The following is a 12,507-nucleotide window of genomic DNA, read 5'->3' as shown; positions in this document are numbered from 1 at the left end:
CTTATTTCATAATTTTATTTTTCAAGTCAGGCATATTGTCAAAAAATTAAAAAAACAAAAACAAAAAAAACATTTCCCTATTTTTCACCACACTTTAAATAAAGTAACCGATTACTTGGAAGTAACTTTCAGTTACGCGTCTAAAGTAACAAATTTAGCAATGATACAGTCATCCATCATGAAACCGTCTACACCTGTAAAACATTTTGTTTTTGTTTCTGGTGAAATTCTATAGATTGTAGATGTCGATTGTAGTTCCAAGCTTGGAAGTTGATTGATTTTAAAAACATCATTGAAGATGCATTTTAGTTTCTGTGATATGCCCCGTTGCTTCTAGTATTTTCAATCATTTATTTCACATCAATTTCGTTATTTTTTTTTCTTTAACTGATTTGCTTTTTCGTAGTATTTTCAATAATTAGTTTCTAGTTCCATCTTGAAATTTCTTTCTGATATGCTTATGTTTGTAGTATAAATAAAGTTTTCACAGTATCAATGTTAATATAGGATGCTGTTTATAGGACTAGTGTTAAATCATCTATGTACGTCCATATATAAATAGCAAAGTACTGGCAGCCCCTGTCCCTCCAACCAACTCTCGCGGGCTTTTGTTCTTCACATAGTCAGCTGCCATTTGCATATGAGCGTCATCATACGGAGCCATGCCAGCATAACAGAACGCCGCCCAACCCTGAAAACACGAAACAATTTCAGTGATTGGTTTGTGGTTACTATGCATATACATATAGTTTAATATTGCATTGAAAATGTTTTATCTTCAATTTCAGGATAATTGCTTGAACGACATGGGTTAAAATCGCAACAATGTTGTATCTATGATTGACCTTGTGATGCAGAACTTGATCAACAGAATTGAGATATGACAGAAATAACATACATGTAAATAAAAGATATGCATTTCACGCTTCAGTGACATGAAAATCTAAATATAATTTATCAGTTTTGTCTGTATCTGAAAGTTTGACCTGAACTGCTATTACTATGACTAAAAGTCAAGGGATGGGCTTATTAGAGGGCAAATGAACAGGTATTGTCTGTAATTCTTCTGGACTGCAATATACATGAAAGGACTTATTACTAGACACGGGCTTATTTCCAGATGTTATAAATACTACATTGCTTGGTTGACACCAATAAATGGCGGGTAAAATAGACATGCATCAAACATAAGAAAATCCCAAGAGCATCGAAGAGGAAAAATGTACAAAAACCAACATAAATTTTACTCCTGATTAGGTAAGTAGTGTTTATATTTGATATTTTGTTGAGCCGTCCTGCAATTCAAGTACAGTGTCGAAGTCGACGGGATCGTGGAAAACTTCAAGTTAGTCGAGTATTCGATTTATGCAAGTTCAAATGGTTGGTGTGATGTTTGACCGGGGCCGTCGAAATACGGGGTCTTCTAGTGATAAGAGTTCAAAATGTCAGTTTCAGCTGTACTATAGAAGAGAGTTCAGGCCTACTGTAAATGGTTCATTAGCTGAAAAGCGAGGATGACGGGCAATACCAAAATGTCATTAGGCCTGTCACAATAGCTAACAAACCAATATCCGATTTTAGCTTTTTACATCATAATGTGTTACAATTGCTGCAATTTTCTTGGCGTTTTAAAATAAAAATTGTACAAATTATAAGAGGTTTAGAATACATCTATCTATAAAGGTTGTACAAGAAAGCTAGTTGTAAAGATTTTAATACAATTTTGATACACAAGATATAGTACAGCCAAGCAATAAAGCTGCATCTCACAGCTGTTGAGTTCTTCCAGGACTCGTCAGTGATGCAAAGTGACTAAATTTTGAAAACTATGATCGAAAAGTCATAATTTAGACGGGGAGACGCACTTGCCCCATTACTTAATAAATTTCATAATTTTCATATATCGCATTTAACAAGAACGTCCAGTGCCATGTGTTGAGTTTAAAGCATGCCATTATTCGAAGAAATTAAAATGATGCATGCATGTTACGGCAAACAACGTGGACTAAAGAGAAGATTTGAAATAAAGGTTAGTTTGTGCATAGAATACAGCAATGAGAGATGATGCTTTGCTATATATTACGATTTGACGAATGGGGATATAAGTCAAATTCTGTTGCTAAGATTTTGTAGGGATATACATGTAGAATTGCTTTCAATATATTTATTTTGTGTTTAAGCCAGTAGTTATTAGCAACGGCTGCTTTTGAGGATATTGGCGCATCATCATTTAGCCGGTATCCAATACCAACATCGACAAGGATTGTTTGTGACAGATTTAAAGTCGTTAAAATGTGAAATTAATTTATCGTAAGTTCGATTTTTTTTCGACAAAATAAAAAAACAAGCAATAAAAACAGTAACTTTTACTGATACTGTGTTAATAGTAATTAAGATGCCCGTCGGAATCGTTATTGCAATAGAAATTGAAAGTTGAAAACAGAATAAATTGATTGAATTAAAAAGAATGATGTTTTAAAAATACAGAAAGAATCAATAAATCGTTTACAAACACGAAATAGCCTTAATTTGCTTTGTTTTCATTCTTGTATATATGATATTGACTAATTACTTGATGGAAATCAAGGTGTCAGATCTAATGTTAAAGGTCTGTGGATCGATATTTGTAATTTATACTGTTAGGTAAATGAAGTTTTTATTCCCGTTTTGACACCATCCAAACCGAAGAGAATGATTAGAGTTGATTGAGCATCGTAATTTAGTATTTTGTATAGAACATATTTCAGGTAGTTTTAGTCTAGAATTTCTCCAAACACCCACACTTCATCAACTTGATTATTTATTGTGCCGACTGATTCCGTAATATGTATTTACTTACATAGATATATACAGAGCATGTAAATATATGTAATTATAATTCATTTTCTCCGAATGCATACATAAAAAAATCAACGCATATATCATAGATCGAGTTAATTGACAAATCTAACGACATTTTCAAACACAAAATAATTCGATATCAAACTATTATTGCTGAAAATTATTCAACAAGACTTGACCAATCAATCTCCGTCCTCTCAGTGATTTAAAATGTCCTTACCGAGTTGAGTTTTTGCATATCCGCAGGATCAGTTAAAATATAGTCGGGTGCGGTCTCAGGATGGATGGCTTGAGTACACGAGTTTTTGATATGAGAAGCCCAATCCTGTGATGTAAACCAAAATCAATTATTTGATAAGATATAACCGTATTAATCAGCATAAAACAACGAGTGAAAACCTAGACACTAAATCGTAATTCAAATTTAGAATCACAATAACAACGGAAAATACCGGTATTAAGGTATAGCTATACAGGGAGGCCATGAAAAAGAACACGCAAAATAAGACCAACGTATTCATTACACTGTGCTCACGCTCTCTTGATGATAAATTTAATACCTGAATTAACATTTCTTCAGTGAAATGTAGGGAAGAATTCAAATAGAATAGCATTTTCAGTGTTTAAGCTTTTCTTTGAAACTTCATGATTTAAGTGTGTTTAAAGAAAACTGGATCGAGCATAGATTTCCTGTTTAAGCATAGAAATAGTTTCTGAACGACCCAGAAGGATAAATGGTTTATTGCTGACACTTGTCTTTGAAATCTTCCACGCATAACTTTAAAATGAGAGTCAGATCATGCAGCTTATTCTTCGGGACACCATGGGCATCTTCCCACACCCTTCGGAAGACATGGTCGTGCTATCAATTACTTTTTTTCAGGAACCTGCATGACCATCTTTCTTTTGTTCATATTTTGCCTATGTTTCATCGAATTTGAGTTAAAAGTCAGATTGTATTGACGTGGTAATCATTTGCTGTTGAAACGCAGACAACTATATAACAGAATGTTTTATGAATAGGCTAGTATTTGTTCTTCGAGAAATTTACATGGAATTTAAATATAGCATGCAGGGTCTAGAACAATCCAACTTCTATTGCTGTTAAGGTTGCAAGTTTCATATCATGTCTGCTGAGTCTGTGAACCTCGGGGCTTAGAGTCAATTATTTAGTCTCTGTTACAGTATTGATGTTTTGTAAACGAAGGTTTTGTAGACTGTTTATGGAATAATCATGTTTTAATACAGCCTGAAGTAAATATGTAAATATATATTTAGATAATTAAGACGTATTATGAAGGCGATTGTCAAAAGTTCCAAGTGAAATTTGATATACAGTTGAAAAAAAAAGAAATAAATACATGTCACAAGAATCATAATCTAAACTCTAGTTGAATAAAACTAGGGGAAAATATTGTTTAAAGAACGGTGGCTACTGAAAAAGTGCAAAAGGAATAAGACCAATTGTTCCGGAAGAGTAATCGTCTTCAGCCGCCATTTTAATAACATAGTCGAATGCACATCTTCCATCATACGTGGCATCATAAAAACAAATGACGTAAATGATAGGCAATATGACTCAATAATGAACGTATTGAAGAAACTCCTTCTTGGAACTCATACACACTGAATCCGTTAAACTTTGTAAGAAACAAAGCTGAATTGTATATAAGTTTAGTACACTGCACCCATTTTCCTAATATAATGTCCATAAACGAAAACATATTATTCTGTTTCTATGGGAACAAGCCAGCCAATAAAATAAGAAATTGCAAACCAACCCGATCCATCCAGTACTTTGAAGCGGCCGTAATTGGTATTATTTGTATGCCAATAAGACACGCATGTCTCATGGGGAAGACATTGGGTGCGCATGGCCAGTTTAGTGTGTAAACATAGAAGTTATCCTCAGCAATCTGTCCTACCGCTCCGTACCCTCTGATGGTTGGTGGAAAGTGAGCCTCGTTGTGATTACGCACTTGAAAGTATTCTTTCACGGATTCAATTTCCATGGCAAGTGTCACCTGTCCAGTCTTCTTCACTATGTCGTCATTGTAAGCTTCCCCCAAGGCTGCGAGACCATGATAACAGTTCAATGCCTGGAAAATTAAAAGATATTAATATCTTACTTTGAAACGTGTTTTAAGTGTAAGAATTCCTACGAATTTGAAAAAAACGACAAAGGGAAACTATAAAGTTCCCCTTATCTAAAATAGTCAAGAACCCTATATTTTAGACGTTTTTTTTTTTTACTTAAAATAACACTCAAAGATAATGTTATCAAACAGTTCCTTTGAAATTGATAACTATACCATCAGTTTATATTCTAAGACTTGTCGTCCCCAAGTATGTCATGTCTTAATCCTCAAAAACAGTTATTTCAAATTGATTGAAGATTGAGCTAGACGAACTTGTTTATGTTACCTTGCGTTTTTATGAGTTTTAATTCTGGGTTTGGTTCCAAGCATCACAGAAGAGTTTAGACACACACAACTGTTTGATACAGGTTCCTTTAGTATTTTAGTATGTCTATTTATGATTTAACTTTATTGACAGATGCTACATAAATGCATGTTTTTTCGACAATCAATTGAACATGTTAATGTGAAGCACTTGAAGGACACCCGATTTTTATACTGTCATTAATCACAATTATGACAATATGAATGTCCTTATTATTTCTTTAAGATTATTATTATAAGTAAACACAAGGATATCTTCTTTTTAAGTTTAAAATTTCAATCTTTCATGCGCCGATAATAATCCAATCACAGATTCTTTTTCCTACACTTGAACCCCTCCATGAATCCCCGAGAAGATATTTTATCAGTATAGCATGCTATGTAAACTATATACCTCCATATTGTATCTTTTTGTTTGAACTTACCTCTGAGGAAGACTCCTCTTGTCGTTGTCCTGGAACCACGCCAGTAGCCCAGGAGAATCCCATATAAGCGTCCTTATGACGGACTACAGGGAAATGCGTGTCCAAATAACTTGGGTTACCAACATCTCTTGCAAGAGCATACACACGCTCCTTGTGTTCTGAAATAAAGCCGCTTGTACCATGGTTAATGATTCTTTTTCAAGTTTTCTTGAAGTATCAATGACATATCTCACAATATGTTGATAATCAGTCGGGTCATCCGATGTTATAAATAATCGACCAAACATGGCGTGCAGATGTCTAATATATATACATTACCTTAATTGATTTTGAATCAAACAGAATAAAATTCCTGAAAATAATCCACAAAGATGAAACTAGTTTTCAGCTCGTCATGAACAGAAACAATGAAGTCTTCGTTTCATTTTCTTTTACAAGTATTGCTAACTTGAAGTCATTTGCGCTACCTCAAGTTGGGAAGTAAAATGACATGACTAAACAAACACATGTATTATATCATTAGGTTGATTCACATGACATACCATAGATAAAATGAGGGAAAATGAAACGTTAACACTGGAACAATTTAGCATGAAGGCTACCTAATGTGTTCAAATGAATGTGATAGCCTAACAGTCTTGCATATATGTTTATCTCGACTTAATCCGAGTTCAGTTATCAAGGAGATCATGATAAAATTTGGATGAAGGAAGGCCTTATCACTCTTGCTCAAATGTATGACCTTGGTTCAATGTCAAGCATGGAAGGGTTAAACGTATTGAAATATATTGTCTACATCTTATTTAAAATTCAACGCCAGATACCTCATGCTTTATTTAACTATATGCCCGTACTCACGCTGTCCCCAGTCTTGATGGTGTTTGACGTAATAGGCGATGGCATATAGAAGGTACCCTAAGTGGAAGTGGTGGTCGTTATAATAAGGGAAACCAAAGTCGTATCCGTAACCGACATCAGCGTTATTTGTGGCTCGTAGGAAAAGTCCGCCCCATACAGTGTCATAACGGAATTTCCACATGTCCTGCAGGGTATCTAAGGATAATATGAAATATACATGTATAAAGTAGCACATTATCCAATCAAAAAATGTGTATCATAACAGCCAAACAAAACCTGGCAAAAAAAAAATGACCTAGGTAATTATGTACTCTAACCATACATGTTTAAGCGGAAATCTTATTTTGGTGTTTTCTGCGTCGCAAAGACTGCACAGATATGTGTGCGCTAGTAGCATTTTCTGTATTTGTAGATACGTGAATTCATCAATACGTTAATTTGTCGATAATATTAATGCTCGAAAATTCTATTGCGTCAAATTTAAAGGTTAAACATTCTAGTTACTTAAAAAGACTATTTATAACAATTTCAATTATATATATGTGTGTGAGGGTGTGTGTGTGGAGGGTGAGGGTGTGTGTGTGTGTGTGTGTAATAAGTGTGTGATAAGTATAGATATGTTATGGGCCTAAATCTGCTTTTGTATATTTAAAATGCCACACACATTTCTTTTTTATATATCTATATGTATGACACAAAGACAGAAAACTGGCCGTATTACCTTGAACTCGAAGCCATTTTTCCAGACAATTCTTGATTTGAGTGTCTATATCTTCATAATGTTCAGTTCCAAATGCTCTAGAAATGCTAGCCAATCTGGCCGACATTGCTATAGCTTTCCCTAGGCCGTAACTGTCCCACTGACTGCATATAGTATTAATGTTATGGTCAGAAGCGTCACGTGCAATAGCTGTCAAAATTTCCTGTAAAAAGAAAATGATTCTTGAAACATGTTTCCCAATTTTATGAATAGCAGGTCGTATTCACACAAAATCGTGCTATTTGTAGTGGTTGCTGAAAATCGACTAGAACGAAATTGTTAATACATGAATGTACCGGTAGATAACACATTAAATTAGGATGTTTTATTATCGAAGTTAGGGCGAAATAGATATACATCTGAATGCAACATACTATGTTCACATATATTTTCACTATAAAATTCAAGATTGATCCACCTACAAATTCAACGGTAAAGTGAACAATTAACGGAATATGAAAATGTAGTCCCTCAAAATGATAAGTGCAAAATCAAAGTTAGAACTTATATTTCGCCGCCTTTGAAACTTAGATTTGAAAAACACAACACACATATACATGTTAGCTACATAAAGCACAAATATACCGGATTTTAAAATGACATTCCTCGCATATATGAATATCGACAAAACTCCATACTCGTCGAAAGTACGTCGTCAATTTGCACATTAACCACAAAAAGATTTAACTGGTTTTAATGTAAAGTTGCTATTATCGCAATAAAAATATATTATGAAATAATTGAAAGATTTGGGACAAAAATCATTTGCATTTGATATATGATTTTATTCCCAAAGGCAAGAATCTGCATACCCGTATATCTGCATAGTAAATTAGTCTCATTATTTCAAAACGATGATGTTTTTACCCTTTAGTTATCGAGATCTTACTTACGCTGAGTTGTTTGTTATTTTGTTTGATATTGGTGACCGCAGCTTCATCAGGTTCCATTGACGCACGTGGCAGGTTCATCTCTAGTAGCCACTCTGATCCCTCGTACCCTTTGAATCCGTAGACCGTTTCTTTTATGTTATCGCTGCTGTGTGACAATTGAAGAACCTTGATTAAAACAATTGATGTATGTCAATGATAATCTACTTTTTTGATTTTCTAAACAGAGAAATTTTGATTTAGGTTAATTGCTAGAAAAAACAAAATTTAAACGTATTTATTCATAAAAAAAAAAATTTCCTATGATTATAGCGACACTAGTCAGGCCCTTTCTTTAAAAAAAAACCAAAAACAGAAATGAAAACAGAAAAAAAAATCAAAACAAAAACAAAGAAAACAATTTGTGTATAGTACATACATGATGAGGCATTGTAACCATGAGCAGTTGCCCCGACGAAGACGCAGCAAATTGATTGTTGACTCTCCAATCGAAATTTACATAAGCTTTATTCGTCGAATCATAAGCACAATATGATGCGATAGGCTTATAGGAGTATAAACCAAGATTATTGTCGAGGAAATTATCATTAGAGTGGTCTCCTCTGGGTCCAGCTCCTAGATAAGCCAATTGCATAAGACCAGAATAGGTTCCGCCGGATTGTGGAAAGAACGTGATTGAATCCTCCCCGTTGTTTATGTTCATGGTGACAGCTTTACTGAAATATAGCATGAATTTTCTTGTTTGGTTGGGGAGTTCGTCGCCTGGTTCATTGAGCTCCATGATAAATTTTGTTCCTGGTTGAATACTGACATGACTGTTTGTGCCATGGGAGTTTGTTGGCTTTTGTGTGGCATGTGTCGGTTTTGCAGTGACGGGAAGAGGTTGAGTTGGTGCGTTTGTGACTGGTGGGGAGAAGGTTGATGGTTTAGTAACTGGGGCATGTGTTGGTGGGTTGGTCACTGGTCCAGCTGCAAATATATTTTGATAAATTAATCCAAACCAGCGAACGAAGTAATTGCATGAAAGATTCAAGTCCAGTATTTAGATTTTACTTGATGCCTGCTAGTAAACACTATAGGATGTTAGTGTCAAACGTTGGACTGGGCAAGACTGGACAGGATATACCAATACTATTGTAGTCTTCAAAACATCAACTTTGTAATAACAACAAATCAGGATTCAATGTTCTATCAGGCCGATCTGGGGTGTCTTTTGGAAATACCGCTAATTATAAGGCGCAGACCAGAGGAGGAAAGACTGGTTCTCTATATTGTTGTAGGAGGTCTTTGCTTCAGTAGAGTGTGAGCGGAATCAAACGGTCTTTTTTTCTGAATTGCGTCCACGAACTGGTTAAGTAATTTCTTAGGTCTCCACTTTCAATATTTCCGGTACAGGATAACCATAAAAAAAGCCATATATTGCTATTCAATTAACTTTTTGTAAGATAAAGAAAATGCATTAAAAACTTATGAATGATAGATTTACCTCCCTGGATGTAGGTAAGACTATTAATACTTGGCCCCCCGCAAGTTAATTCATATGGTTCCTCCATCCAATGTAGATACGGTAATACGGTCCGTCCTATCACGTTCACAGCCATTCTGTAACATAAAACAAACAGGGCTTCAATGTTCCAGACGATAAACAAAAAGTACAAATCGATGATATCTTTCAGTGCCAAGTAATGTAGACAGGACAAACAAGTAAATATCACCTTTTAAATGAATATCACCTTTTTTGGTTTGTTCAAGACTATCTTTGATTTGGATACTTTTTACCAAGAAATTGATTAATCTGTTTGCTATATAGGTGATACATACCATAACTGAAATAACAAAGAAATTAACAGAATACTATTTCAAATTCGAACTAGGGCAAAGTTTGAACGAAAGAAAGATTTACTCCCAAAAAAGTACCAGGGGAACATGACCAGGTGTTCCTGAAGCGTGCTTCATCGACGACGCCCGCCATGTCAATCCAAGTAAGTAATATTAATTTTTAGCAACTTTGTTACATCATAACATACTTGAGTCGATTTCCAGACATGTGTGTCCTAATAAAGACATATTGTCCTTTCCTAGTACATTTGTCGTATGTACATGTATGCATAGTTACACAATGGGAAGGACATCCTATCCATTCGTCGTAGTTCTCCAGAGCCCACTGGACCTATAATGCAAGATTATCCTTATAAGAATAATAACTATTGCTGTCCACGAGCAAAACGTTTATATAAATAGATTGAAATCACGGCTGTGGTTTTGCTACCAAATAATTTCCGTAATTTTCGAAGTTGCCATATTTCAGTATTTTTTTTTTATCTTCAGTAATTCTTTCGCATTTTATTTTTTGATATTCTCTTTTATTAAAATAAGATATTATATTTTCTAATTTAGGTTTCGTTTTATACATTCAAAGGCTTATTCCCAACATCCCCTTTTCGGTGTATTCTCTTCCTTATAAAACAATAACGTTATATTATCGTCTTACACGGGCTATTCCAGGTAAATCGTGATGGCCGAGATCTACCCGTATTTCTACATCGTGGTTTTGGTTGCATGATGCAGTTAGCTGTATTTCGGATATGGCTGCTCTCTTGTTTTGGTGTGCATCGTCATTGGTTACATTTGTAGTTTCCCGTCGTCCCGTACACGTGACCTCTTCGGGATGGTCAACCCAATTCCATGGCAAAATATAATGACCAATGTAGTTTATGGCGAATGCCATTCTGCCTATAAAATATAGTTTAGGAAATAAAATGAGATATTGATGGTTTTAACTTTCATAACACCTTGTAAGGTATAGATAACATGCTATCTACACACGACATTCCTATTATCATATTTGAGATTATTTATCATAATTATGTTCACGTGTTTGTATTTTCTTTTTTTTTAACCCATAAATTCTTATTTTACGGTTTTTTTCAAACTGCGAAATTTTGCCCGGACCTTGCTGATTTTAATCATATGGCTTCGTTTATTAAAGCGTTTACGCTTTTGTTCATGGGAACTCAACGACAGCATAGAATCACTGAGCTTGCATCTTAGCATAGTATATATGCTTTAGGAAATAGGCCTCCGTCACATAGCTGTAACGGTCATAACTTGCATCGTCCCTAATATGTTACGAAGATAATGAACGGAAAATTACAACCATTTACCTGGTACACAGGTTCAGTGTAATTTTATCATAATTCCCTTGCAATAAACATATCTCAATTTTGTCTTTCACTGAATACTGCAAATGTATACATTTTAGCGGTTATATGATTTTAACGCCTTCCGGGTTGAAAGTATTGAGCTATAATATAATTGCGCTAATGACAGTTCCTGTATGTGTCTGTATTACAATAATTGTGAATGCTCGAATTCATCATTGCCCTAATTTGCCAAACAGTATCAATGTGTTTAAATTTTATTGTGCCAAATTTAGCGCGTTTACAGTGCTTTTAAATGTGATATTACCCGAAGCATTAGGAACGTCAACTTCTAGGTGACGAAAGTCGCTACTGAGGCGACATTTAGTGGCATCACAATTCCGCATGGTATGGACATGTCCCCATTGATCCCTGCTGCCTGCCGCCCATTGAATCTTATTCATATCTGTAATTGGTTTAGAGTTGTCCAGCATAATGCGCAATGTTCCGCCACTGCAGCTTGCGGAGATATGACCACTTCCAGCATCTGCCACTAGTGTAACATAATTTTTTTTTCAAAGGGTTTGGTATATGTCTACAATTTCATATGTCATGGTTTATTTTTATTACAAAAACAAACTAAAGCAACCAAACAAACAAAGGTCAAATGAAATAGATCATAATAAAAACAAAATTATGATGTAAATAAAACTGCATCAGTTAAAGTCAAATGAAACCAGTCCGATATTGATTCAACTACATGTATATAGTTCTTTTGTTTTCAAGAGACACGACATTTAAGTTTTAATATCTGAAACATTACTTACTTGAATTTTCTTTCGGGCAGTTAAAATGCATCGATTGCCCATTGATGCTACTCAGACAGAACGGTTTGATGATTGGGTTGGCGTTGTTGAAAAGATGAGTAAGAAGAGCTGCACCTCGAACAATGGGTACCTGAAGAGAAAAAATCACCAAAACTGCATCTTTACGTCAATTAGGACACGTATGATTGAGGTAGAGTATATTTTGAAGTATTTTGTACTCTATATTATTGAATGGCAGAGTTGCTGTTATCCTTTTTAATTAATATCTCTTCTAAATCAGCAAATGATGTGAGAAAAATCCCCT

The 12,507-nt window shown here is 34.7% G+C and overlaps 1 protein-coding gene across 1 annotated transcript in view; it reads right to left on the bottom strand.

Annotated features, from left to right (window-relative positions):
• Positions 1–538: 538 nt before the first annotated feature.
• The window catches only part of LOC132548810 (uncharacterized), a 17,968-nt gene continuing 5,999 nt past the window's right edge, over positions 539–12,507 (bottom strand). The window contains exons 4-16 of the mRNA XM_060212703.1: positions 12,204–12,333; positions 11,705–11,929; positions 10,728–10,969; positions 10,264–10,406; positions 9,723–9,838; positions 8,635–9,205; positions 8,240–8,384; positions 7,308–7,509; positions 6,587–6,781; positions 5,729–5,886; positions 4,623–4,940; positions 3,062–3,166; positions 539–691 (exon numbers count right to left, since the gene is read on the bottom strand). Of these exons, the coding sequence (XP_060068686.1) occupies positions 539–691; positions 3,062–3,166; positions 4,623–4,940; positions 5,729–5,886; positions 6,587–6,781; positions 7,308–7,509; positions 8,240–8,384; positions 8,635–9,205; positions 9,723–9,838; positions 10,264–10,406; positions 10,728–10,969; positions 11,705–11,929; positions 12,204–12,333 (2,703 nt within the window). The remainder of the gene's footprint in view (positions 692–3,061; positions 3,167–4,622; positions 4,941–5,728; positions 5,887–6,586; positions 6,782–7,307; positions 7,510–8,239; positions 8,385–8,634; positions 9,206–9,722; positions 9,839–10,263; positions 10,407–10,727; positions 10,970–11,704; positions 11,930–12,203; positions 12,334–12,507) is intronic.

Source organism: Ylistrum balloti, unplaced genomic scaffold (assembly GCF_031769215.1).
Source record: "Ylistrum balloti isolate Yb309-2 unplaced genomic scaffold, AGI_CSIRO_Ybal_v1 Utg370028, whole genome shotgun sequence".
NCBI lineage: Eukaryota > Metazoa > Mollusca > Bivalvia > Pectinida > Pectinidae > Ylistrum > Ylistrum balloti.
Note: the sequence above shows the minus strand (reverse complement) of the source record. Positions and strands in the feature narration are given on the sequence as shown.